At 37.8% G+C, this 26,532-nt stretch overlaps 1 protein-coding gene across 1 annotated transcript in view; it reads left to right on the forward strand.

Annotated features, from left to right (window-relative positions):
• LOC139141232 (multiple epidermal growth factor-like domains protein 6) overlaps window positions 1-23,800 on the forward strand; it is a 49,482-nt gene extending 25,682 nt beyond the window's left edge. Inside the window, exons 15-18 of the mRNA XM_070710856.1 lie at window positions 1,702-1,797; window positions 10,397-10,618; window positions 21,441-21,668; window positions 23,555-23,800. Of these exons, the coding sequence (XP_070566957.1) occupies window positions 1,702-1,797; window positions 10,397-10,618; window positions 21,441-21,668; window positions 23,555-23,665 (657 nt within the window). The 3' untranslated portion in view covers window positions 23,666-23,800. The remainder of the gene's footprint in view (window positions 1-1,701; window positions 1,798-10,396; window positions 10,619-21,440; window positions 21,669-23,554) is intronic.
• Window positions 23,801-26,532: the final 2,732 nt, after the last annotated feature.

Here is a 26,532-nt window from a genome sequence, read left to right on the forward strand (position 1 = left end):
TCAGTTTTTCGCCAACTTGTTATCTTACTATTAGGAAATCGTTTGAGATACCAGATATTGTCAGGTGCTATATTTAGTTTAGCCTAACGATGGGTTCTAACCTGGCACAACACAAAGTTAGCCCGGCACTGGTGCTTCTGAGGTCGGAAACCGCGTTCATGTAGCTGTCCGTTTTTAGCTCCATGCCATATTCAAGGCGGACTGTGGTGGTACTTCAACATGCAGTACGGAACGTAAAAGCTAACGTACGCAACACGGCGTCTGAATGAACTTCGTTTTTGTCGGTATGTACGCAATTGTAAATTCATTGTCACGTGTCTCTCTCCGGGCAGGAAGCTGAAAACGCGGTGACGATTGCACAACCAAAAGAGAGGAAAACACAATGTCATTGGACTTGGCATGCAAAATCACATAATTTTTACGAAGTATATACGCAGCCAGCCATTTCTTCGCTTGATAATCAAATTTTAACTGGTACACTACAGTGCACAGTTAATACGCTAGTTTGTATTTAGCAAGAAGATTATCCCCAGATTTAGCTCGGAATGACAGTTGTGTAAATAAAGCCTAACGCTTACATCGCGAACTGGCCGTTTTAGTGTTCATTTTCTTCCAATTTTCACGTCATGTATCATTTCATTCATACCACAAATTCAGACAGTTGTATAAAAAGTCCTGTACTTCATTATGGGCTGGGAATTTTCACCGAAAATGTGAGCGAACCGTAATTTTAGCTGACTTTGTGCGACTCCAAGGGTCGCATACACATTTCTGCGATTTACTCCGTTCCGTTTTTGGCAATGTATCGCAACTTCTGGAGAGTGTAACTTGGCGCCACATTGACGGATTAGCCTTATCTTTGCACAGGTTGTAGTTAGTGACTGTTTCTACAAAACTGTGTCTCAGAATTCCGATAATGTTCCAGAAACAAAAGATATCGTGACAAACGTGGACAAAAGCTGTTAATTTATTCAGAATCCACTACTTCTCACTTTCAAGGCTAATTGTGCAAAAACAAAGCGGAGTATCAAAAATCCAAGACACGTTTTTTTACACACCTTACCCTGCTATCGATTGCAGTAAACGGCTTACCAATGGCCATCACCCTCTCATACTTACACTTTTTTAAGTGAAAAAACTCAAAAACACACATTTTTGAGCAAAACAAACACATGCAAACAGGTTTTGAAATATTCTTACAATTTTTATAATCTTCAATTGTTGAGCTACCCAAACATATACTACATGTCGGGTTAAAGATTCATTTTAATGGTGAAAAAACAGGTTAAAGAATAGTGTCTGCGAATGTGGGTCTCCCCCTTAATTCAACTTTACAGGTAATACTGCCCCTACACCATGTTATTAAACACTGTAAAAGCATTTCTTTTTCTTGTAGACATAATTTCACTGTTTTCACTGATAGATGAAATCTGCTAACTTAAATTCCATTGAAAATGATAAAATAATTCAAGATTTTATTGTATTACAGACAAATCAAGCAGTTTAAAACCCAGTGGCAATGTCTCAAACATCGAAATAGTAATTTAATGCCCCATGAAAATTAATAATTTTATGGTACCCATTACTACTTAGTAAAGATATCCATTGTTACAATGGTGTAGTGTCATGGTGTTTTTTGACCAGCTTGCTACAGAACTCAGCCTCATTTAATTTCTTTATTCTATTTTCTTCATTATTCAGGCGGTCTGCTGCCAGGATGGTTTACATTGCTGTCCAAATGGGTACAAATGCAATACTTCCCAAGGAACGTGTGAAAGAGCAGATTCTGTACCCATGGTAACCTTTTTGTAAATGGATTTACAAAAATGTCTTTCAATTTTATGCAAGATGGTTTATACTTACACGAAGCGGCTCAGTGCCAGATGTATAAAATAAAAATAATCACACAATTATGACATAATTCCAAATTTTTGATCCAGGGCAATCAGGGTTTTTTTGCTTCAAAAGTATCAAAAGATAGATTTAATTGAGATTCCTTATGTGCATGAGAAACTTAGATGTGCCATGCTGATTTTGTGAAATACTGTGTATGTGTAGCTGTTCTTAATTGATTGTCAAACATACTTAGTATGGTGGAGTTAGAGATCTCTGTCAAAGAGATATGGCAGCTCTGGTGACATCATCCCTTTTTTCAGCAAACTGTGAACTCCTTCAGATCAAACACTCTCACACATTTTCCCTTTTTTGTTAATCTCTCGAATTTTGCTTCGCTTAAAAGTGTGGTGTTTGTGTTTTGCATAATCAGTAGCACTACTATTCTGGTATTGAAATCAGTCAGAAAGCTGTATCACTGTGTATTGTACTTCAACCTGTTCACCCCAGCCCCCAATAAACAGGTCCTCAGTTGCCATTGATTACAGTTGATCTCGGCTAAACCATGGAAGTGAAAGGGTTTGGTAGTGCAGTACTAAATGTTGACGGACCAATTTTCACAAACTTTAGGATTTCAGAAAATTTCATGTGTGTTATTAACTTAATCCAGTATATCAAACTGTATGCAGTGTCATAAAAAGTATCTTGTAAATGTTTTTGTCAATAAGCAGCTAGTTTTTGTTAAATTAAAATGATGTTTAGATTGTAAAGCCATCATAGACATGTGACATGTCAGTATAATTTCCATGGCAACAGCAAATCAGGTAGGCCATGCTAGGTCCTGTATATGCCAATGACCTCAGTAGAGTGTAGGAAAGTGGTTCTCAACAAAAAAACTAATTGTTCTTGACCAAAAACTGATCAGTAGATTTGTTTTGAAGAGTATACATTGTGTTGTGAGAATCATCCCAATTTGTGTATCAAACATAATATTTTATAATCCAGATGTGTGAAACTGTCATGGTTCAGCAATAGTAATCTTATAGGATATTTGAAAACACGTCACAACGATAGAGCAGCCAGCTTTTAGTTTCCTTCTGAAGTCAGAATCACGAACGATGCTGTGAAATTTTACATAAAAACAGCAAAAATAATTTTCCATCACAATGCAATTGTCCATCGCAATTCATGCATGCATTCAACCCTTGCTTAATGCACATTTTTTTTTGGAATTTATATATCATTTAACTAAACAGATCCGCCACTTTCCAGCAATAACAATAATGAAAGACTGTAAAATCCATATTGTTTATATGCTAGAAGTGTATATTTTGCACCTGGTCATCTGTGAATTGGAAGTTTTGTATTGAAAACGAAATAAAGTATGAACAAGGGCTTGATAGAAATTGCTTCTGTGCGTGTTTAAAGAGTAAAAGTTGGCATTGTTAGGGGCCCAAGCCTTGGGGCCCCTTATTGGTTTTACTAGAGTTCAATATTCTTCTTCTTCTTAGGGTCCCAAGCAGACCAGCTTGGCCCCTATTGTTATTGCTTGAGTTCTTTCTATTTCCTCTTCCTCTTGTTCTTCTTCTTCTGCCATTTCTTTGCTGACTTAGATCTCTTAAATGTCAAACAAAAACTTCTCAAACTTGCAGTGCTAATAGGTGTCAATTAGTACTTGGCATCTGAGCCTTGAAATTTTTCATTGGTCACGTGACCTGATGGCCTCATTTGATTTTGCTTTAATCTTTAAAAATCTTCTTCTCCAGAACCAACACACTGATTGAACTGAAATTTGACTCATATCATCCTTAGTGTGAGCATTTCGAAGTTTAAAAAAACATTACAATTGGTCACATGGTTTGTCAACATTAGCTGGCAGTCATGCAAGCCCTAATCTTCAATCTTCATACAGCTACAGCCTCTCAGGATGGACAATTGCGCACACATTATATGTTTACCAAATTGAATATCGCACATAAGTTATTGTAGATAACACTGTAGATAAACGAACCGACTCATTTGAGTGTATGGATAGAACACACTACTGAGGTGCCGAAATACTCATGTTGATGAGATCCAAACAGTTTGCTCTAGGTTAATATGTCAACACTCCGTTGACTTCGGGTAGACAAAACAATACAGTGAATGCAGACGGATGCTGATCATTAGCTCATATTTGGTATATATATAAATACCAAAAAGAGCTTATATGGTGAGCCGGTGGCGTCTGTATGTATGTATGTATGTGCGGATGTATGTCCATCACACGCAAAAGCTCCCAAACTGCCACACCTACCATCTTAGTATTTGGTGTACAGGTAGACCCAGGGGTTGAGATGTGACGTTGTTCAAATGAACATGTCAGTTTCAAAAATATGCAAATGAGGTAAGAAAAAGGGGAACTCCTGCAAATGTGCAGGAGCGGTTGCATGCCAGTGATTAAAACAGGCTACTCAAGTGACCTTAAGTCATTTCCTGTCATTGTTTATGAACTGATACATATTGGCAGACCTGCTGAAACCATGAAGGAATGTGTTGAAACATTCCTCTGCTAAGCCTGTTCCTAAAGTTGACCTACAGTACCTAAAGTTTCAGACCTTATTTACTTTTGTTATTCTTGTTTCTTGTTTAAATATTTCTTGATGGACCAATTCAAACCAAATATGAGCACACTGTCCTTTTTCTGTGAAGCAGTTACTTTGACATTTGTGTGAGACAGAAGTGTCTTCATGGATACCACACAACATATTACCACACAATATATTCATGCTAATTAAATTCAGTCTCTACACTCAGGTTAACAAGTAATGTAGCACTTCCCTTGTGTGCTCTATCCAAACACTCAAATGTATTTCCTAGTATTTTCAATTTATTTCAAGGTTTATGTAGTATAAAAGTTGAAAGGCATAAACTAAAAGATAGTGAAAGACAGGAAGGTCGCTCCCATCAGTACATCTGTCAACATAGTGTCCAGTCAATGCTAATGACTTAAGCAGTTGTCAAAATAATACATTCACTTAAAGAGGATGAATGGTTACTTCAAAAAATCACGAAAATAAACAAGGGGAATCATTCTCACTATGCGTCACGTGCAGAAGCTTAGGGTTACTGTTGGTCAGTTCATTGTTAGTCGTTACAATGAAATTCAAGGGTAAAGTTCTAAGTAATCGTTGGGCTATATCACACAACAGTAAAAAATAACAGTCCCGAGGACATTGTTCTGTTATTCAAGTTCGTCATGTGTGATATGATTAAATCATTACAATACCCATGAAAACAACTGATTGAAACCTACATGTTAGTGCACTGGTGGGCTGGGTTGCACAGTGATGATATTGTAGTAGGGCCACGTTACGGTTGGGGTTGATATCTGGGTTGCATAGTGATGATTTTGTAGTAGGGCCAGATCACAGTGGGGGTCGATATCTGTTAATACCAGCAAATAGTATTCAAACATCTTCTTCTCAAGAACCACCCCAGCATTTGAACTGAAATTTTGTTCATATCATCCTTAGTGTGAGTACTATCAAGTTTGCAAACGGTATACTGATCAGTCACGGTTTGGCGGCCATATTTGATTTCACAAAAAACCTATAATAACGTCGAGATATTACAAGTAAAAATTCTTCTTTACAAGAATTAAAAGACAATTTAGGGAGCGTTCAGTGATTATGGCCAGGGGTGGGCTGCCAACTTCTTCCTGCGCATCTGTCAAAATAAGTGAACCCCCCTATACCCATTGCACCAAAAAATTGATGACCCCCCCCCCTTTTAAGATGACAAAAATTTCATGACCCTCAACCCCATTACTTGAGCAAAGCTGCATACACCTGGAGAGGGGGGCGATAGAATCACCCCCCCTAAAAAATATACATATTCTCAGATTTTTTTAAATGACCCTTCAAACAAACTCACAAGGTGTTAATGTTCAAATTTCCCCTTCTGACTTGCTAGAATTTTGAAATTACCCCCCTAAGGGATTGGACAGAAATAATGGGTGGATCACAATATTTTTGTGCAAGAGTGTGTGTAAAAAATATTGATATTTGGATTTAATTGATAATCAGCTGTTGATAATGTTGATTCACTACACATGGTTGTTTACGAGAAAACTATGTAATACTATATCAATATAAAACTATATCTATGCATTTACAGATATTTGATAATTGACAGTAAAGTACTTAATTGGAATAGAGTTGTTACATATGGACAAAATGGACAAAAAATCCGACTTTAGAATTTCACCAAAAATATTCATCCACTATACATGGGAGTCTATGACAAAATTGTGAATAATTTTTTCCAAAGAAAAATTTGCTATACTTGTGCATATACAGACGTTGAATAATTAGCATAATTGTACTTGATTAGAATATGATGGTTAAAGGTGCATATGATGTGTACAAGAATCTGATTTTTGAATTTCACTGAAAATGTCCATCCACTATACTTGAGTCTATGAGGAAACTATGAATAATTTTTTTCAAATACAAAACTATCTAAATCTGTGTATTTATGGACGTTTGATAATTCATTTTAAAGTACTTAGTTAGACTAGGATGGTGTGCAAGAAATTGGATTTTGGAATTTCACCAAAATGTTGATTCATTATACATTGGAGTCTATGAGAAAACTATAAATATATTTTTTTTTCAATGCCAGACTAACTTAATTTGTGCTTTTATAGGTGTTTGATAATTGATACAAATGTACTAGATTCAAATATGGTATTTGAAAGTTCAGATGTTGACAACAATTATGACATTGGAATGCACCTAAAAGTATAATTTCACTTTTCATGGTACTAGTAGTCTACAGGTAAACTTTCTATATCTCTAATATGTAAGTAATAGGAATTGTTCATTACCCTCAGTGAGCTTGATTTACAATAAGACAAGCCTCAGAGTTGCCTAGTCAATATGTTCATGTGACAGATAATTATACTTTTGTTAAGATTTACAGTTAAATGACTTCAGAGACTGAAATCATGCAGCGAATCATTTTTATCCCTCAGAATATTTCTAAACACTGAAACTGCTTTTTGACGGGACGGATACTTATGAAAATTAAGGGACCCCCTCCTCTGAGCTGTGTGAAAAATACATGACCCCCCCCCCCCCTTTGCAGTTTTCAAATTTAAGGTGACCCCCCCGGATTTTGCCGGCCCATCCCTGGCCGTAATAACTGAACGCTCCCTTAAGCTCAAATTTACACATAGTATTATCAGTGCAAGCACTTTCAATCATGGCAACCGCATAATTTTAAAGGTGCAATTCATCAGTCGAGGGCGTTGTTGTCCACTACCAGATGTAAGTAGCATGGCCCTTGGCTGTCCAGATGTCGCCCTCTATCAAGGAAACCGAAAATGCCTTTGTTTAGATCAAGAATGTGTGAATTATTTGAGCCTAAGGGGCCGTCGATAATAAAAGCTGACGCATGACAAACATAATTCTTTCGTTCAGGGGAGGGGTAAAAGCTTATTTCATTTTGTTTGTGTTAAAATTGCATAAGGATTTTCGTCTATTGTTTTCGAAGTGCAACTTTGCAGCGAGAACGCAATGCTACCTTCACATTCATCGAGATCAGAATTATTTCAAAATACGGAGACAGAAAAGACAACGAAAAGATACAAATGTGAAATAAAACTTGTACGCTTTTACAATGTGAAACATGTACGTGAAACATTTTCTTACGTGCGAAATACATTAAAATCTTCTGTCTTAAAAAGTGAAATGCGTAAAGTGGAGGTTTATTAATGAATGTGCTCTTCCTGTAATTTTCATCATAATACGAAATTCATTTCGCAAAACAACTTTCGTTTTGAGGGGGGAGGGAGGGGGTTTCAAGTAAAACGAAGGAATCACATTCTTGTGTATTTATTTATTTATTTATTTATTTACACTTTTATTAAACGGCCGAGTTACTTGTACAGTAATTTTCATCAGGGCTCAAGCATTATTACAATAATTACATCTACAAAGGAACATTCATTTTCACATAATCTTTCAAGTCAGATTTAAAGGTGTACAGAACAGTAGTTTGTTTGATTTCAATTGGTAAAGCATTCCACAGCTTTGCAGCACGGTGTATCAGCCTTTATTATCGACAGCCCCTAAGCAAGGTGGAAAAGTCATTTGAACACATTATCTTGGTACAATCACAGAGTTGCTTTTCAGGCTAGTCTCTCAGGACATAATTAGTCATGTTTTGCCACTTATTCTCTTCATTTTCAACATGATTCATATTAAATGTGCTTTCCTCTTGCCACACAATACTAGCAAAGCATGATCAGATCTTTGCACACTAAAGTTTATGCAGATTGTGGAGCTCTTTCAACTATCTCTATAATTTCTCATTTATTAGTTCATGTTTGGTATATGTATAAATACCAAAAAGAGCTTATATGGTAAGTGTGTGGCGTTTGTATGTCTGTATAATAGTATGTGCTGATGTATGTCTGTCCACTTCAAAAGCTCCCAAACCACTACACCTACCATCTTAGTATTTGATGTACAGGTAGACTCAGAGGTTGAGAAGTGAATTTGTTCAAATGAACATCTCAGTGTCAAAAATATGCAAATGAGGCAAGAAAAAGGGAAAATCCTGCAGATGTGTGGGAGTGGTGCACAGTGGTATTAACTGAAACAGCCTAGGCAGAGGTTCTGTGAGGCATAACCTCATTTGTATCCAGTCATTTGTATGCAGTGTACCTTAATGTATGGGAGTGGTGGCAGTAACTGAAGAGCCTACACCATTGACTGAGTCATTTCCTGTCATTGTTCATGAACTGTTACATATTGGCAGACCTGCTCAAACTAAGTGGGACTACGTTGAAACATTCCTCTGCTATGCGTGTTCCTAAAGTTGACCTCCAATACCTAAAGTTTCAGACCTTATTTACTTTTGTCATTCTTGTTTTTCTGGTTTAAATATTTCTGAATGGACCAATTCAAACCAAATGTGAGCACACTGTCCTTGACGGTATTTTTTACTTTGTGAAGATGATTGGGCATCACAGTGCATGAAATACATCACTGTTCAGTGTGTGTGTGTTCAAAATCTTCATATTGTTTTGAATTAATTTTTAGCTACTATAGACTATAGAAGCTACTGGGATGGTTATCCGTCTGGCGTCTGGCGTCAGTCTGTATGTATTATGTATGTATGTATATCCGTTTGTGAGGATGTCCGTCCACTCAAATATCTTGAGAACCCTAGTACTTACAGATTTAATATTTGTTGTGTAGATGCAAAATATGATTATGAGAAACTAACTTTTCTATTTTTGATATTGTTGAAAATATGCAAAGTAGTGCAAACAAAAGGCGTTTTTAGTAAAAAATCTTCAGACTTCATAACTGCTGGTCAGACAGCTTTGTTATTTGGTATACAGGTCCCTAGGGATAACCCAACTTAGATTTGTTCAAATTGTGATGAAATATGCAAATCCGTATTTTCAAGGATTTTTTGGTCATATTTGGTCAAACATTTATTTCATCAAAACCGCTTGTCTGACAGCTTTAATATTTGGCATACAGGTTCATAGGGATGATCAAAATATGATATATTCAAATTATGATGAAATCTACACTTTTGTATTTTTTGGGAAATTTTTGTCATTTATAGTCAAAAAAATTCTCTCTCAAAAGGTACCCATCTGATGGCTTTCATATTTAGTATACAGGTTCCTACAGATGAACTCAACATGATTTATTGAAATTATGATGAAATCTGCAATTTTGTAATTTTGGTGTAATTTTTGCCGTTTTTTGTAAAAAAATTGTTTCTCAAAAACTACTCGTCTGATACATTTGATATTTGGTATACAAGTTCCTAGGGGTTGTCTTAGTGTGATATATATTTAAATTTGATGAAATCTTCAATTTTGGTATTTCTGGGTCAATTTTTGCCATTTTGGTCAAAATCTTTGTTTCTCAAATGTTACTCATCTGATAGATTTGATATTTGGCATACATGTTGATAGGGTTTATCTTAATGTAATATATTAAAATTATGATGAAATCTTTGATTTTGTATTTTTGCGGCTAATTTTGCCATTTTGGCCAGGCCATCCTGGAATGAGTTATCAAAGATAACACGTGTCACAAATAGTTATTCTCTACATACATATGAGTTGAGCTTTGTCGACTGTTAGGTCACTTGGTTTTTTCAAAACCGCTGGTCAGACAGATTTAATATTTGATATCCATATCCCCAGGATGATGTTTATAGTGAGATAATTCCATACAGTCAGGAAAAACTAAATTTGTTTTCCATGTCAATAGTAGCTTCAGGGACATTGGCCCTATGTTTTACTAATAATAAATGCAAATTTGACTTCTTTGCGCCAGAAAGACATCAAGGATTAAAGAGTTGGTCAATAAATTTTGGCAACTCTAACAGGGAACTGGTGTTCTTCAAGCCTTTCACAACCATGGTTCAGCCTAAACTCATCGTTCTAAATGGAGATAATTGAGCTGTATACGGGGCATTTTGGAAGTCTCAATAGATTAATCTGTGAAGTGAAGCTAACATTGTTATGGTTTGTGCTTCATTTTAGGCTGTGTGCTGTGGTGATGGAAAACACTGCTGTCCCCCAGGCTACAAATGTAATGTACTGGGCCAGTGCTTCAACGGTTCTGTCCTAGCAATACCGTGGATCCAGAAAGTACCAGCTCTCAAAGAGATAGTGACTTGCCCCGACGGCAAAACAAAGTGTCCAGCAAAGAACACCTGCTGCCGTAAGGCCAATCACCAGTGGGCATGCTGTCCCATTGAGACGGTAAAATCACATTCCATACAATGTACTGTTTAACCTTTCTTTTTAAAGGCTCCCTTTAGACTGACTTTTTGCCTCTTCTCCGTGGAAGGACTTTCTTTAAATTTTACTCTGATGCCCTCTTTCCAATCTGTCTCGATCAATCTATCTTCATCCGGGTGTATCCTAACAAAGGACTGAGCCAAAATGGAGCCAACGGAGCCAACGAACCCGAACGGGTCCATAAATACCTTAAATGGTTAACTCTGATACCTGACCATGGCCAAACGGGACCAAAAGTTAACTACAAAAGTGTAAAACAGCCACAAAACACATGTCCCGGGACATCGTCTTTGACCATTGCAGTGTCTTTGACTAACTGAAGCGTTGAGGGCGCCATTCAACGCATTTAGGTATTTTCCTGCAACTTACTTTCAGTTTGTGAGGTTGTTAGTCCCCACGGACACCGTCCGGGGGGACTTATAGGTTTGGTCATGTCCGTGCGTCCGTGCGTGCGTGCGTGCGTCCGCCCGTCCGTTCACGCAGATATCTCAAAGATGCCTGGAGCGATTTCATTCAAACTTGGTACAAGGATTACTTCATATGTCATACAGATGCACGTAAATTTGTTTTTTGATACGATCCAATATGGCCGCCAGGCGGCCATTTTATTATGATTTTTTCATGTACAGAGCCATAACTCAGACATGTTTCAACAGATTTTATTCAAAGCTGGTACAAGGACAATGACCAATGTCATAGATATGCACATCAATTTGGTTTGTGATAAAATCCAATTTGGCCGCCAGGCGGCCATTTTGTTACGATTTTTTCATGTAGAGAGAGCCATAATTCAGGCATATCTCAACCGATTTTATTCAAACTTTGTACAAGGACATTGACCTATGTCATACATATTCACGTCGATTTATTTTGTGATACGATTCAATATGGCCGCCAGGCGGCCATTTTATTACGATTTTTTCATGTACAAAGCCATTACTCAGGCATGTTTTAACTGATTTTATTCAAAGTTGGTACAAGGACATTGACCAATGTCATAGATTGCACATTGATTTGTTTTGTGATACGATCCAATATGACCGACATGTGGCCATTTTATTACGATTTTTTCATGTCCTGAACTACAACTCAGACATGTATCAAGCGAATTTATTCAAAAGTATTTTTATCACAGACCTAATGAAGAGGACTCTATCCTCTCTGAGGACCTGTAATCAAAGTACCCATTAACAAGTGGGGACTGTGTAATCAACGATGACTTGTTGTTTATAAAAGTGTAACGGAAATTTTAATGTTGTCACTTTTAGTTTTAAAATGACTGCTTTATCCCATTTTCCTTTAACTGAAGCAAATCTTTGACTCTCGGAACAAAAAAGGCAGTCTTTCAGATGACTGTCTGTGAAAATCGGCTTATGTATGTTCTGTTGTGGTTTAAGTATAGGTAATTGTACGGGTTCGAGTGGGTTTACAATTCTAAACCTCACGGCTTTAGCTGGCATGTTGTAAACCGCACGAGGTTTACTCCCCAAGTGCCACCAAATAACACCATTTTAATCTCTATTTTTCAAAAGCTCCAACGGCAGGAGGGGGGACACTCCCCTCCTGACCTGCCCCCACAAATATATTCCCCAAGTGCCACTAAATAACACCATTTTTATCTCTATTTTTCAAAAGCTCCAACAGCAGGAGCTCCTGACCTCCCCCCCCCCCCCCCCGTGACCGCTTGCGCGGCCGCTTGTGGTGTTTCACACCACATCTTTGCCCTCTTTATCTTCAGACAGCGACGGACTAAAAAAAATATATATCTGAAAATTTACTCTGAAAAAAAATTGCACAGCTAATCTCAATTGAAAAAAAAAATTTAGAAATTTACAATAATAAAAAAAAATTTTCACAATTTCATTGTGACCACCATCCCCCCTCCCAAGGTCTAATGGTCCATTCCTAAGTATTCGTCCTGTCGAAAAGCAGTTTCAGTGTTCATCAATATTCTGGGAGATAAAAATGATTCATTGCATGATTTCATTCTCTGCAGTTATTCACCTGTAAATCTGAACAAAAGTATAATTATCTGTCACATGAACATCTTGACTTGACAACTCTGAGGCTTGTCTTATTGTAAATCAAGCTCACTGAACTGAGGGCAATGAACAATTCCTATTACTTACATATTAGAGATATAGCAAGTTTTGTCAGGGAAATTTTTTTAACAGTTACCTGTACTGAGACTACTAGTACCATGAAAAGTTAAATAATACTTTTAGGTGAAATTCCAATATCATAACTGTTGTCCACATCTGAACTTTTAAATACCCTATTTGAATCAAGTACATTTGTATCAATTATCGAACACCTATAAAAGCACAAATTAATTTAGTTTAGCACTGTAAAAAAAATATTCTTAGTTTTTTCATAGACTCTAATGTATAGTGAATCAACATTTCGGTGAAATTCCAAAGTCCAATTTCTTGCACACATATCAACCTTTAACCATCCTAGGCTAACTAAGTACTTTAAAATGAATTATCAAATGTCTCTAAATACACAGATTTTGATAGTTTTGTATTGGAAAAAAATTATTAGACTCCCATGTACAGTGAATCTACATTTTGGTATAATTCCAAAATCCAATTTCTGGCAAACACATCCATTTGTTACCACCCTAATCTAATCTAGTACATTGATATCAATAATCGAGAGTACATAAATACATTGGTTTACCTATTTTTGTATTGGAAAAAAATTATTCATACTTTCCTCGTAGACTCCCATGTATAGTGGATGAACATTTTCAGTAAGATTCCATAATCAGATTTCTTGTACATATAATATTCACATTTAATTAACCATCATATTTTAATCAAGTACAATTATGTTAATTATTGAACGTCTGTATATGCATAAGTATACCAAGTTTTTCTTGGGAAAAAATATTATTCACGATTTTGTCATAGACTCCCATGTATAGTGGATGAACATTTTTGGTGAAATTCTAAGGTCAAACTTTTTGTCCAAATGCCAGTGAGTTGTAACAACCCAATTTCATTTAACTACATTTATGTAAATTATATAATATCTATAAATGCATAGATATAGTTTTGCATTGAAAAAGTACTACATAGATTTCTCATACATGTATGAGAAAATATATGTATACCATGTATAGTGAATCAACATTATCAACAGCTGATTTTTGATTAAATCCAAATATCAAAATTTTGTACCCGCACGCTTGCGCAAAAATATTGCGTTCTACTAGTAATTTCTGTCCAACCCCTTTGAGGGGTAATTTCAAAATTATAAGCAAGTCAGAAGGGGAAATCTGAGCATCAACACCTTTTGAGTTTGTAAGGAAGGCCATTTAAAAAAAATCTAAGCTCTTTTTTTGGGGATTCTATCGCTCCATACCCCTGAGGTGTTTGTGTGTGCAACTTTACTCAAGCAATGTTGGGGGGGGGGGGGGTTCATGAAATTTTTGTCATCTTGAAAGGGGGGTCATCAATTTTTTGGTACAATGGGTAGGGGGTTCACTTATTTTGACTGATGCGCAGGAAGAATTTGCCGGCCCACCCCCCCCCCCCGGCCATAATAACTGAACGCTCCCAAAATCCGTCCGCATCAGTGCACCTTCTACTATACATTTGCTGAAACTAACACACTTTCCCCTAGCTGCAATAATTGTAGCCCTTGGTTGGTGGGGCTTGGGCTCCTGTCGTGCGGCTCGCGCCTTGCCCCAACCAGGTAAGGCGCGAGCTGCACGACAGAAGCCCAAGCCCCACCAACCAAGGGCTACAATTATTGCAGCTAACTTTCCCCGATCACAGTCCCTCCGTGATCAAAGTCCATTTAATAGAGGGACTGCCGAAAAGCCTGCACGGTGGGGCGCTCCTTTCCATATCTGGTTTCACAAAATTGATTTTTATTCTGGTTCAGTAGTAAATCAGGCGAGGAAAGACTGGAAATACGTCGTCGATACAGTCAATTTTGAGGACTTTTGGTCCCGTTTGGCCCTGGTCAGGTATCAGAGCACATCATTTAAGGAATTGGTGGCCCCGTTCGGCTCCGTTGGCTCCATTTTAGCTTCGTCCTTTGTTGCTACCCTCTTCATCCTCATCCCTCTCTTCCCTTCCTCTTCTGTTGGTCAGTCTAACTCGATCACTGTGTCTCCCTCTCAACCCCCTCATCCTATTCGTCATCTGCTGCCTAATGCCAATGCACTTAGGCCTAATCATTCTCTTGCATATGGACAATATTGGCTGTCTTCAGTGTCTGTCTTCACACAGAGTAAAAAATCCCAGTCTTGTAGTTCCCATGTAAAGTTTCAACATTTTAGGACTGGGTCCCGTCCGTCTATCGTCCATCCGTGCGTCCGTCCGTCAGCAGCTGTTTCTCTGTCACCCCTGAGCCGATGTTTTCAAACTGTGTGCAAGGATAAAGTACTGTGCTATTTCGCAGAACGATCTACGGCTGCATTCACAAATAATGATTAGGGGGCGGGCTGGAGGAATCGCGATTGAAATCTTATTTTTTTCAGATCCCCCCCCCCCTCAGTACCTTACAATTTTTTCAAATGCCCCCCTCTATACGGTCAAAATTTTTCAAGTTCCCCCAACTATCACAGGCCCGCATTTGTATTGTAAAGTATGTGAGAGCAGAAAAAATAAACACGTATTGCACCATTCTGCTCACAGGTGTTCAACACTACCTGTATTAGCACTTTGTATAGTCATATTCCCAAGGCAAATTCTTTAAATGCATCGGTGATTTTTTTAGATTTATTGGTCTAAAAGCCAACTTGAGTTAATCCAACTCTGGCCAGGTCAATTGCTCCCGCCGAAGAGCACAAAAATGACAACCATGAGATAGTAGGCAAATTGTAAATTCTGGCTAATTGCCATATTGTAAAAAACTGAGTACAGTGACCTACCAAAAATTTGTTTCAAAAGTAGACATATATGAATTAGATGATACTCAAAATTTACAATACTGGAAGGTTAAAATATTCCATCAAATAAATGTTTTAATCTCTGAAATTTTGTGTGTAATAATTGCACATTTGGTTAGAAAATAATAATTCCATTTGGTCACATATTTTTTCATTTAGTCTTTACTGTTCAAAGTTTTATCTTTACATTATTTTATGACAAGAATGTGAAAATTTAGAAAATCAAACATGGTGAACCCATCTTTTTTCTTTATATTTGATTGTTCTCATATGCCAGAATTCAATAATTCCCATGCGTTCTTCCATGTGTTGCTCTCTGGCCTGATCTTGTTTACAAGTACCGGTATGTTTCACTGTCATGAGCGTTATTTGACTCAAACTCTTCTTCAACTACCGTGTACATCAGAGTCAGAGCTATCCCTATCTCTGTCACTGTTCAGGTATGCAGTGACAGTGACATTGCAGTAGGAGGCTGTAAATGATAGTGACACTACCCATAGGCAGTAGCTGTATTAACTTTGATAATTGTGACAATATTTTTGTTCAGTTTATACAACTGCGTTCTTGTTCTACTCCCTACAGCATATTGAACTGTCGAGTATTCAGCTTGCTATCACAGCCTGTGTATGTGTACCATGCATTTGTATCACTGACAACTGACTGTCAGTCTGGACTCCAATTAAATCATCACCTAATACATATTTATATACACAAGGCTTGTCAACAAACTAAATATTGTGTGTTTGAGCATGCTGTAGGGAGATAGAAAGAAATTGTAGTTATATTGAATAGAAATATTGCAGAAATCATTAACAGTTGCAGCTTCTGCCCTGTTACTAGGCTTAAGTTTGTTTTTTACGACAAATCACACATGTTTAGATTTTTCGAGATAAAAGTCATGAAATGTGACAAAATGGTTTAAGATTTTGTTAATTTTTAACAACATTTGGATGATATAAAATGGTATTCATTTTTCATTGACGAACTTGGAATTGGAAAATGTAAAACATAAAAAGGCTGCCAAATAATTTTCAAGTCCCCCTACAGGTAGAGCAAAATTTTAAAGTCCCCCCCTCTACTACCCCTAAAATTGTCGAACCCCCCCGTGAATTCCTCCAGCCCCCCCCCCCTAACCGTTTTTTGTGAACACAGCCTAATATGGCCGGGGAAGCCGCGAGCCAAAGTTCACGATATATGTACGATTAGCATGTTAAGCTAGAAATAGGTGCATTTTCACTCCAATTTAATCATTGATTCATTTTCATGGATAAATCAACATTCCGGCTCCAACGCCGCCATCTAAATGCATGAACTGGTGACCAGCGAATGTTTGTTTATGAATGCTACATCAAGGGGCATATGCAGAAAGGGACTTGAGAGAAATTATAGGGAGGGAGGGCCAGTATTTTTCAAAATCACACAGCGCGTAAAATTGTAATATTAAAACTTGATCAATCAAAATTCTATATATTAATTTTGTAGACCATATGGTAAGGTTGCTTTATTTCAAATATCTAGGTCTTAAGCCATGATAATATTAAGAAGATTTTTACAATATTATTTTTGAGAATTTATGACCTTTGACCTGCCCTATCCCCCCCTTTGCAACTAAGCTGTGGCTATATCTTATCCTACGTAAGAGTCAAAGACGGCCAGTGTCTATCGAACTGTGACTGGTATGGGACACTAACCTTCGACCCTCAAATCATCCTGTACCTTACTAATTATGCACATCTATAAATAATAGGCGAGCTAACAGAGGCAGTGGTCTGAAGTTTAGTGGACAGAGATGATTATGTTAACAAAGATTTCTGCTAAAATGTCAAATGACCAGGATGACATTTGACCTCGATTTAACGAATATTCCGATAAATCAGTAACCAGTCCAGGTACTGTCCATATAGAGGATACTATGATAAACCAATCAGCGAACCTGCCGTCGCGAACGTCATGAATAATTAATCGTGCAAACCTAGGCTCATACATTGCAACGAGTTCAAAACTTTTCGGCTTGATTTCACCCTTTATTTTTAGCACTGGGTAGTTTTTAGATGTAGATGTTATGCACAATGTTCAGTACAGTCGAGGTGGTGACTGACACAAGTGGTTAGTACATCGAAAATTACTTCTTTGGATGATTTTCCTGGCCAGGTACCGCTCCTAGAAATCAGGATTTGACCCATGTGACACATGTAAATTTACACTAAATTATTTGTCGCCAAATGTCGCCTATTTTTTGTCAAATTTCAATTTAACCTTGCTATGTGCAGTATGGAGAAGGTTTCAAGCTTTGCAAAGATGGGTCAACTGTTTCAGTCGGTCATCGGAGCACGTTGGAGCACAATTTTTTCGATCACCATGCATTTCCCGGTACGATTGACCCTTCGCTCAGAAAAACGCGTGCCGGATCAATCGCCAAGAAGTTAACCAAAAGCTGGAAAAGAGAACGAAAAACGTCCAATAACTCTTTGTCGAACATGGTCAAGGGTAAAGAAACTCAGAAAACTATTCCTGAAGAAATCTTACAATTTTTAACACGGTAGAACGTCACGAATCGACTCGGGCTGAGACACATCCGGGTAGCCAACAGTCTCACTCGATCGGTGGATCTGTCAGATCAGATTGCGATCTGAGCTTAACATTTCAAAGTGAGCCAACATAACCTTTGACCCTTGTTACATATACAGTACATGATTGGTTCTTGCTTTAACCTCATTACATATACGGTACGCCATTCGCTCTTCCCAACTATCCTCTATATGGACATTACCTCGGACTGGTAACTACAAGTTCTACACTATTGATATTTATGGACATGAGGAAACCAATGGTGCAACATCCTGTATCTTATTAATTATGCACATGTCTAATTCACGGCTAGCCAATATGGCTACAGGTCTGATTTTTGCCACACGGCCATCATGGGAGGAAAGTGTACAGCAAAAATATCAAGTAACCAGGATGACCTTTGACCTGGATTTCACTTATTTGCCAGTATATTAGTGCAACAGCCTTCATAGTTTGGTGGGATGAGGCGTCACATTATGAATTAGTAAATATTTGTTAAATAAAATATTATTGATGTTGACTATAGCACGTACAGGGACGGTATAACAATGGGGAGAGTCACTTTTCTCAGCATCATTTTGAAAAATTCGCCCTCCCTCCATAAAACTTTTTTCCAGTGCCTTACCGGCCAGCACATGTTGAATTCGTGAACACACATATCGCAGGTCACTACTTTATGCACATACAAGGCGTCTATTAAATGTGATTTGACAGTGAAGATGAATCGATAAAGTGAATTAGAGTGATTCCTTCAAACTTTGCTCACAAACATATAAACATGACCCACCACAGACTACTATCGCGTGATTTCCCAACATTTACAAAGTCACCCCTCTCCCCTGTACTAAGGCTTTACAGAGCATGTAATTCAATTCCGTTGATCGTGATTTCAGTTTTGTTACTGTATAGCACAGGCGCTCCTTAGCTGGGTAGTCTGCTAAGTAGATCGATTTTCGGATCGATCTATTGATCCCGTAGTCGATATGCCCGCCACTGCAACCTAAATACTCACTAAAATATGATATTTTTTTCATAATTATTAAAATAATAAATCGTAATTATGAAATATAGGTATCACATAATCGATCGAGTTCGTATTTCATCCAGGCTGTGCTTCCTTTATAAGGAGGAGAACTCGATGAAAACGCTGCATGTATATGAGTTGTGTAGGACATAAGGGACTGGTCAGTTTCTCCGGCTGGGGGCCGGTGGATTCATAAGGGGGGGGGGGGGTCACCCTGATTTAGAGTTTGGTGATAGGGGTCACCATGTTTTTGAAATGCCCGATAGGGGGAGGGGGGTCAGTGTGTTTTTCAATTTTGACACAGGCTCATACTTGCATAAAATGCATTGTGCCAGCCACAAATTTCATCATTCAGTTGCATATTCGGCGCGCCCTTTGGACGCGTAACTTTAATAATAAGACATCCTTATTTTTCGGCACGCCCTTCGTGCGCATAACTTTAATGATGAGACAATTTTTATTTTTCAGAGCCCTGTCCTAGTGCAAAACTTTAATATATTAGTAATATATATATCTGAGATATCTGTATGTCTAAAATTCGGGCGCATTTCTTTAAAATATCAAATATATTTTTCAGCATGCCCTTCAGCTGCATGACTTGCATATATCAGATATATATATATATATATATATATATATATATATATATATATATATATATATATATGAGATATCTGGATGTCGAATATTTTTCGGAACGCCCTTCGGGCACAGTAAATTACTATATCACAAATATATGTCAGAAATATCTTGATGTCTGTGAATTGAAAGTCTGTTTTGCAAAGTGTACTAATAATTATGAAATCTGCAGTTCATATAAAATGCATGACAAATTCCTGATACTTCTCTGTTTACTCTATGAGGATTTAGTATTAGAAAGTAACATGCACTAATGTTTCACAATCACATTTTTCTTACAACAGTTCTGGACATCTGGTTATGCATAAAGAGAGTTGTTGAAATACATACAGCTCATTCCAAAATACTGTATTCAAACTTTAGAATTGGCACTTTTAAGTTCCTGTCTTACAACTGACATGACAACAATTTCATTAAAACACAGAATGACTGAATGTTTAAATATACCCCCACAGTTATATGTATATGTATATATATATATATATATATATATATATATATATATATATATATATATATATATATATATATATATATATATATATATATACTGAATTATTCAATTTATATTCCACCTTTTGTTTTACGTTTGTTTCGCGCAGGGGGGGGGGTCACCCTGTTTTCGAAAGTTGGAATAGGGGGGACACCCTGTTTTCGAAAGTTGGAATAGGGGGGGTCAGCCACTTTTTGCAAAAAATAATCCACCGACCCCCCCCCCCGCCGAAGAAATTGACCAGTCCCTAAGCGGCCGGCCGGCGCGCATGCATTTCCTGCCAGACCGTCCTATATACTAAGAGTATATATAAAGGGAAGGTGGCCAGCTTACACAGCAAATCCTCTCTACACGGCTTTGAAAACTCTCTATTTTACTCGCTCCTACCGTTTAAATCGCTCTATCTACTCTGCATTGCTGATGGTTGATAAGCTGGCCATCAAATCTGCCTTGTTTGACCTTTCGTAATTGTCGCCTTGTGAAACTATCGCTCTCCAAATGTTGTGATAAAAGGCCGAAAATGCAGTTTCTCAGAGGCTTGGTCCACAGGCGCTCCTTAGCTGGTTAGTCTGCTAAGTAGATCGATTTTTGGTTCGATTTATCGATCCCGTAGTCGATATGTCCGCCACTGCAACCTAAATACTCACAGTATTGAGTATTTAGGTTGCAGTGGCTGGCATATCGACTACGGGATCGATAAATCGAACCAAAAATCGATCTACTTAGCAGACTAACCAGCTAAGGAGCGCCTGTGGCTTGGTCCCTGTTAGTAACGTCAGTCAAACTCACTCACAGACCTCCTAACCAATGAGCGCTTACCTGAACCTCTGACTGATGACCTATACGGCTGTATGCTGAGGTCCACCTGCAAACGGACTAGATATATCTGTTGTAAACAAATGTTTTTTTTCCATTGCTGTATGCTTTCTCAGAGATTATTTCCAAACTACTGTCTTATTGCTTAAGTTGTGAAATTCCTGAGGATAAACGTTTGTTATCGACTTCTCCTCCTCAGAAAGAAGGCACAACCTGGATGAAATACGAACTCGGTTATGTGATATCAATATTTCATAATTACGATTTATCATAATTATGAAAAAAATTATCATATTTTAGACTATTAATTTCCAGTTGGCCTGTGATTCATCTACAGGCAATGTGTTGTGAAGACAAAATCCACTGCTGCCCAGATTACATGGTATGTGACATACCATCAGGCAAATGTGTCAGGGAATCCTTGTCTATTCCATGGATGGAGAAGACACCGGGCCTTGTGAACTATGTCAATTCTGTGATCTGCAGTGATGGATCACAGTGCCCCGATGGCAATACGTGCTGCAAACTATCGACCGGACAGTATGGCTGCTGCCCTCTACCATCAGTGAGTATTCTAGAGATTTTGGGAACAAAGACACCTTTCCCAGCCGCCCTGCAGAACTTGCTTCATTTCGAAATTAACCATATCTCTTTAAACTGAAGGTAGTGTGCACCTGGAAGTTACAAGAAAAACGTGGTCATGTTTTACTCAAACTTTAGAAACTTTTCCTAATCAAGAGTCAGAGTGGCCATGCAAGGTGTCGGATTAGAGAAACAAATTACCAGTACTTCAAATTTAGCGACATTTTAAATTCAAAAATTCAAAATAGCCACTGTACCCTGTGTTGTCGCCGTGAAAAAAAAAATTATAAGAAGGCAATGTGAATGCACAGCTGTTAAAAGCAAGTTCTGTGTAGCCAAAGTGTTTCCGTTTGTAACTCAAGCTGGTATAAGAAATCAAGCATGGTCTTACCTTCAGTTTAATTCATTAAACACAATTTTTTCCCAATGACCAAGCCCCAAAGAGCAACAAGAAATTTGTGCATTATGGTGCGTACTGTATTGTCATTGAAAGGTTGAATTGTTAAATGTTCTGTTCTTTCATACTATTGATAACAAACCATGGTAGTTCTGGTATTCTGTTCACCTCGGTGTACAAATGAAGAGTAGGAAAATTTATTGAATGTACAGTAGTTCTTTTCACCAAGGATAGGCAATTTTCTCTCACACTATCAAACAGAATTTCCGTATTTGATAATGCAGTCATTCCTCTGTGTTTAGTTACATTTTCACATCACTCTGCATGGCCAGTGACAAGCCATTCACAAAGACATGCAACATACCACACCTGGGTGATGTGTCAACTACAACACATAACTTGTGTAACTTTCTGGGAGCAGCCACTCCTGTTGAGTGACATGAAAGTGAAAACTGACAAAAGGCGGTGAAAGATTTGATACCTTTTAGTACCATCAACAAAATCTTCTCAAACCTCTCCTCCATACATGTTTGAACTTTGCACACTTCTCATGGTGTATGTACATTTATTCATATTGAGAACAAAACTAATTCTATGAACTCAATCCTTTGAATAGTTCAATCATATGATATTTCATCAACTTATTGTTAATTGGCCTTCCTTAAATTCATCATCCAGCAAAATCAGGGATTTGTTTTGCCTCTGTTAGTTCAACCAAATTTTCAAAAGTTGAAAAAAAAGTATTTTACTCAAAGATGACATTTTCTGCCTTTCGTTTCATTTCTTTCACTAAACATTATAAACACAGACTCTTTTTCTGACTCTACTCCATGTATGTTTGTACTTACTGAACGCTTTTTTGTAGCCTGGAAAAGATACTGAATACCTAGTATGTGTTTGATATACCTATGCCCACAGCCAAATGCAAAACAAAGGTATCAGGAGTGGATGGTCACTCCATCGATATTTCCCTCCCCTCCCAATTCCAATGTGAGGGTCAGTGATAAGGTTAGGTATTGGTCAGGTTACTTATTGTCCAGGGGATGACATTGTCTGAAAACAGAGTACAAAATGTTGACTGTCCTATATTAAATTAATTCAACTTTACAGGGAATACTGCCCCTACACCATGTTATTAAACACTGTAAAAGCATTGCTTTTTCTCGTAGATAACTCCACTGTTTTAACTGGTAGATGAAATCTGCAAACTTAAATTCCATTAAAAATGTTAAAATAATTCTAGCTTCTATTGTTTTACTTGCAAATCAGGCAGTTTAAAACCCAGCGGAGATTTGTCAAACATCGAAATAGTAATTTAATCCCCATAAAAATTAATAATTTTATGGTAGCTGTTTCTACTTGGTAATGATTATTCTTTGTTACTGTGATGAAGTGTCATGGTGTCTTTTGATCAGCTCGCTACAGAACACAGCCTCATTTAATTTCTTTATTCTATTTTCTTCATTATTCAGGCGGTCTGCTGCCAGGATGGTTTACATTGCTGTCCAAATGGGTACAAATGCAATACTTCCCAAGGAACGTGTGAAAGAGCAGATTCTGTACCCATGGTGACCTTTTTGTAAATGGATTTCACCAAAATGTCTTTCAATTTTATGCAAGATGGTTTATACTTTCACGAAGCTGCTCAGTACCAGATGTACAAAATAAAAATAATCACACAATTATGATATGATTCCAAGTTTTTGATCCAGGGCAATCAGGATTTTTTTGCTTCAAAAGTATCAAAAGATAGATTTAATTTGGATTCCTTCTGTGCATGAGAAACTTAGATATGCCACGCTGATGTTGTAAAATGTGTAGCTGTTCTTAATTGATTGTCAAACATACTTAGTATGGTGGAGTTAGAGATCTCTGTCAAAGAGATATGGCAGCTCTGGTGACATCATCCCTTTTTTCAGCAAACTGTGAATTCCTTCAGATCAAACACCCTCACACATTTTCCCTTCTTTGTTGATCTACCGAGTTTTGCTTCGCTTATAGTGCGGTGTTTATGTTTTGCATATTCAGTAGCACTATTCTATTCCAGTATTGAAATTGGTGAGAAAGCTGTATCATTGTGTATTCGAGTTCTTGTAGAAATGCATGCGTCCCCTTTGCACACTGGGAAAGCAAAATTCCAATGGGATTACAGCTTCAACCTGTTCCCCCGCCCCCGAGTAAACAGGTCCTCAGTTGCCATTGATTACATTCAGTCTGGGCTAAACCATGGAAGTGAAAGCGTTAGGTAGTGCAATACGAAATGTTGACGGACCAATTTTCACAAACCTTAGGATTTCAGAAAATTCCAGTGTGTTATTAACTTAATCCAGTATATCCAACTGTATGCAGTGTCATAAGAAATATTCCTGTGAATGTTTTTGTCGATAAGCAGCAAGTTTTGTTAAATTAACAAGATGTTTTGATTGTAAGGCCATCATAGACATGTGACATGTTAGTATAATTTCCATGGCAACAGCAAATCAGGTAGGCCATGCTAGGTCCTGTATATGCCAATGGCCTCAGCAGGGTGTAGCAAAGTGGTTCTCAACAAAAAAACTAATTGTTCTTGACCAAAAACTGATCAGTAGATTTGTTTGAGAGTACACATTGTGTTAGGGACACTTTTTTGTGAGAATTATCCCAATTCGTGTAGCAAACATAACATTTTATAATCCAGATGTGTGAAACTGTCATGGTTCATCAATAGAAATCTTATAGGATATTTGAAAACACGTCACAACGATAGAGCAGCCAGCTTTTAGTTTCCTTCTAGTTTTAGTTTCCCTTTTTTAGTTTCATTCGTGATTCTGAAGTCAGAATCACGAATGATGCTGTGAAATTTTGTCACAAAAACAGCAAAAATAATTTGCTTTCAGAATGCAATCGCCCATCGCAATTCATGCACACATTCAACCCTTGCTTGATGCAGATTTTGTTTTGGAATTTTTGATATCATTTCACTAAACAGATCCGCCACTTTCCAGCAATAACAATAATGAAAGACTGTATTGTTTATATGCTAGAAGTGTATATTTTGCACCTGGTCATCTGTGAATTGGAAGTTTTGTATTGAAAACGAAATAAAGTATGAACAAGGGCTTGATAGAAAATGCTTCTGTGCGTGTTTAGAGAGTAAAAAATATGTACAATTTATATGTACAATTCCATCAAACTGGAAGCTCCATCACTCAAGGGCACTTCCTACCCCCCCCCCCCCCACCATCCCTTGGAGGACTCTTAAGCAAGAGATGTTCAAGTCTAAGATCCATGACAACATCAAAATAGGATTCTGATCAAGCTATGGCTGTAATGTGTGTTGCCAAGATGCCAAGAAAGAAATTTACATGTAATTGTCAAAGATTATAGTTGTACAGTCCCTCCCTATGGTGAAGGGGCCATTATCATCTTGTATCGATGATCTTCCTTTGAAAACACACATCGGTCAGCACTGTAGCCAGACAATGTCCAGTTTCAGGAATGCGCCATAGGTGTAGATTGACGCTTTCACATCAACGTACACGATACTTGATGAGCACCCCTTCATGGGGATGGACTGAGGGACACCCCGTTCATAAGTATATGATAAAAGTGATGCGGGGATGTCAGAATGACATCCGTCATGGTACATGAAGTTCCTTCCTCCATGTATCTATTATGTGTTTAATGATAAACTACAGTCGAACGATTCTGTGGAAGTGAACTCGTGGTTACATAGCGGTTGTTTGTGCAGCGCATGTCCGCGTACTCTGGGAAATTTCAACCTGACGCTGGGCAACAGAGGCGGCGACCTTGGAAATCTGTCGGCAAGAGCGCCCCCACTTGTGTGTCAGACCACGGTCCCCTCAGTGGACTCGGAGGGACCGTGGACAATATTACTGCATCCTTCGAAGGAATTGTGTCTGAATTCTGGTTGGTCGCTTTTACATATGAAGAAGTTCGCTCCTCAAATTTGACAGCCTTAAACTTTTGCTCAAACCTTCCAAAATGAAACTTAAAACCATTCCCTTGCGAAAGCACGAATAAAAATAGGGGTCCCCGTTCAAAATTGGTACCAGAGAAACAAATTATCCCAATATATACCGACGTTTTAAATTCAAAATGGTCGACGTCCCTGTGTTAACTCTATGGGGGAAAATAAAATTTCCGATTTTCATAGAGATAAATCAGTGAAAATTGTTCATCCCATGAACTTCAAAATGAGGCCCAAACGAGTGATAGACCAGAAAAAGCATCGTAAAGGTTTGAGAGTCTGAGTATCTGTGCTCTGTGCCCGAGGCGAACTCTACCCTTTAAGTATGCGTTGGTTCCCAGAAGTAATACCTCCTAAACATTTTTCTCTGGTATCAAATCGAAGAGAACCCAGGCGTTAACACAAAGAGCAAGAATACACTTTTCTTGCCTATGATCAGCAATACGTTTCTCAATCGAGCAATGCGCTTCAATTTTCTCT

Source organism: Ptychodera flava, chromosome 9 (genome assembly GCF_041260155.1).
Source record: "Ptychodera flava strain L36383 chromosome 9, AS_Pfla_20210202, whole genome shotgun sequence".
Taxonomy (NCBI): domain Eukaryota; kingdom Metazoa; phylum Hemichordata; class Enteropneusta; family Ptychoderidae; genus Ptychodera; species Ptychodera flava.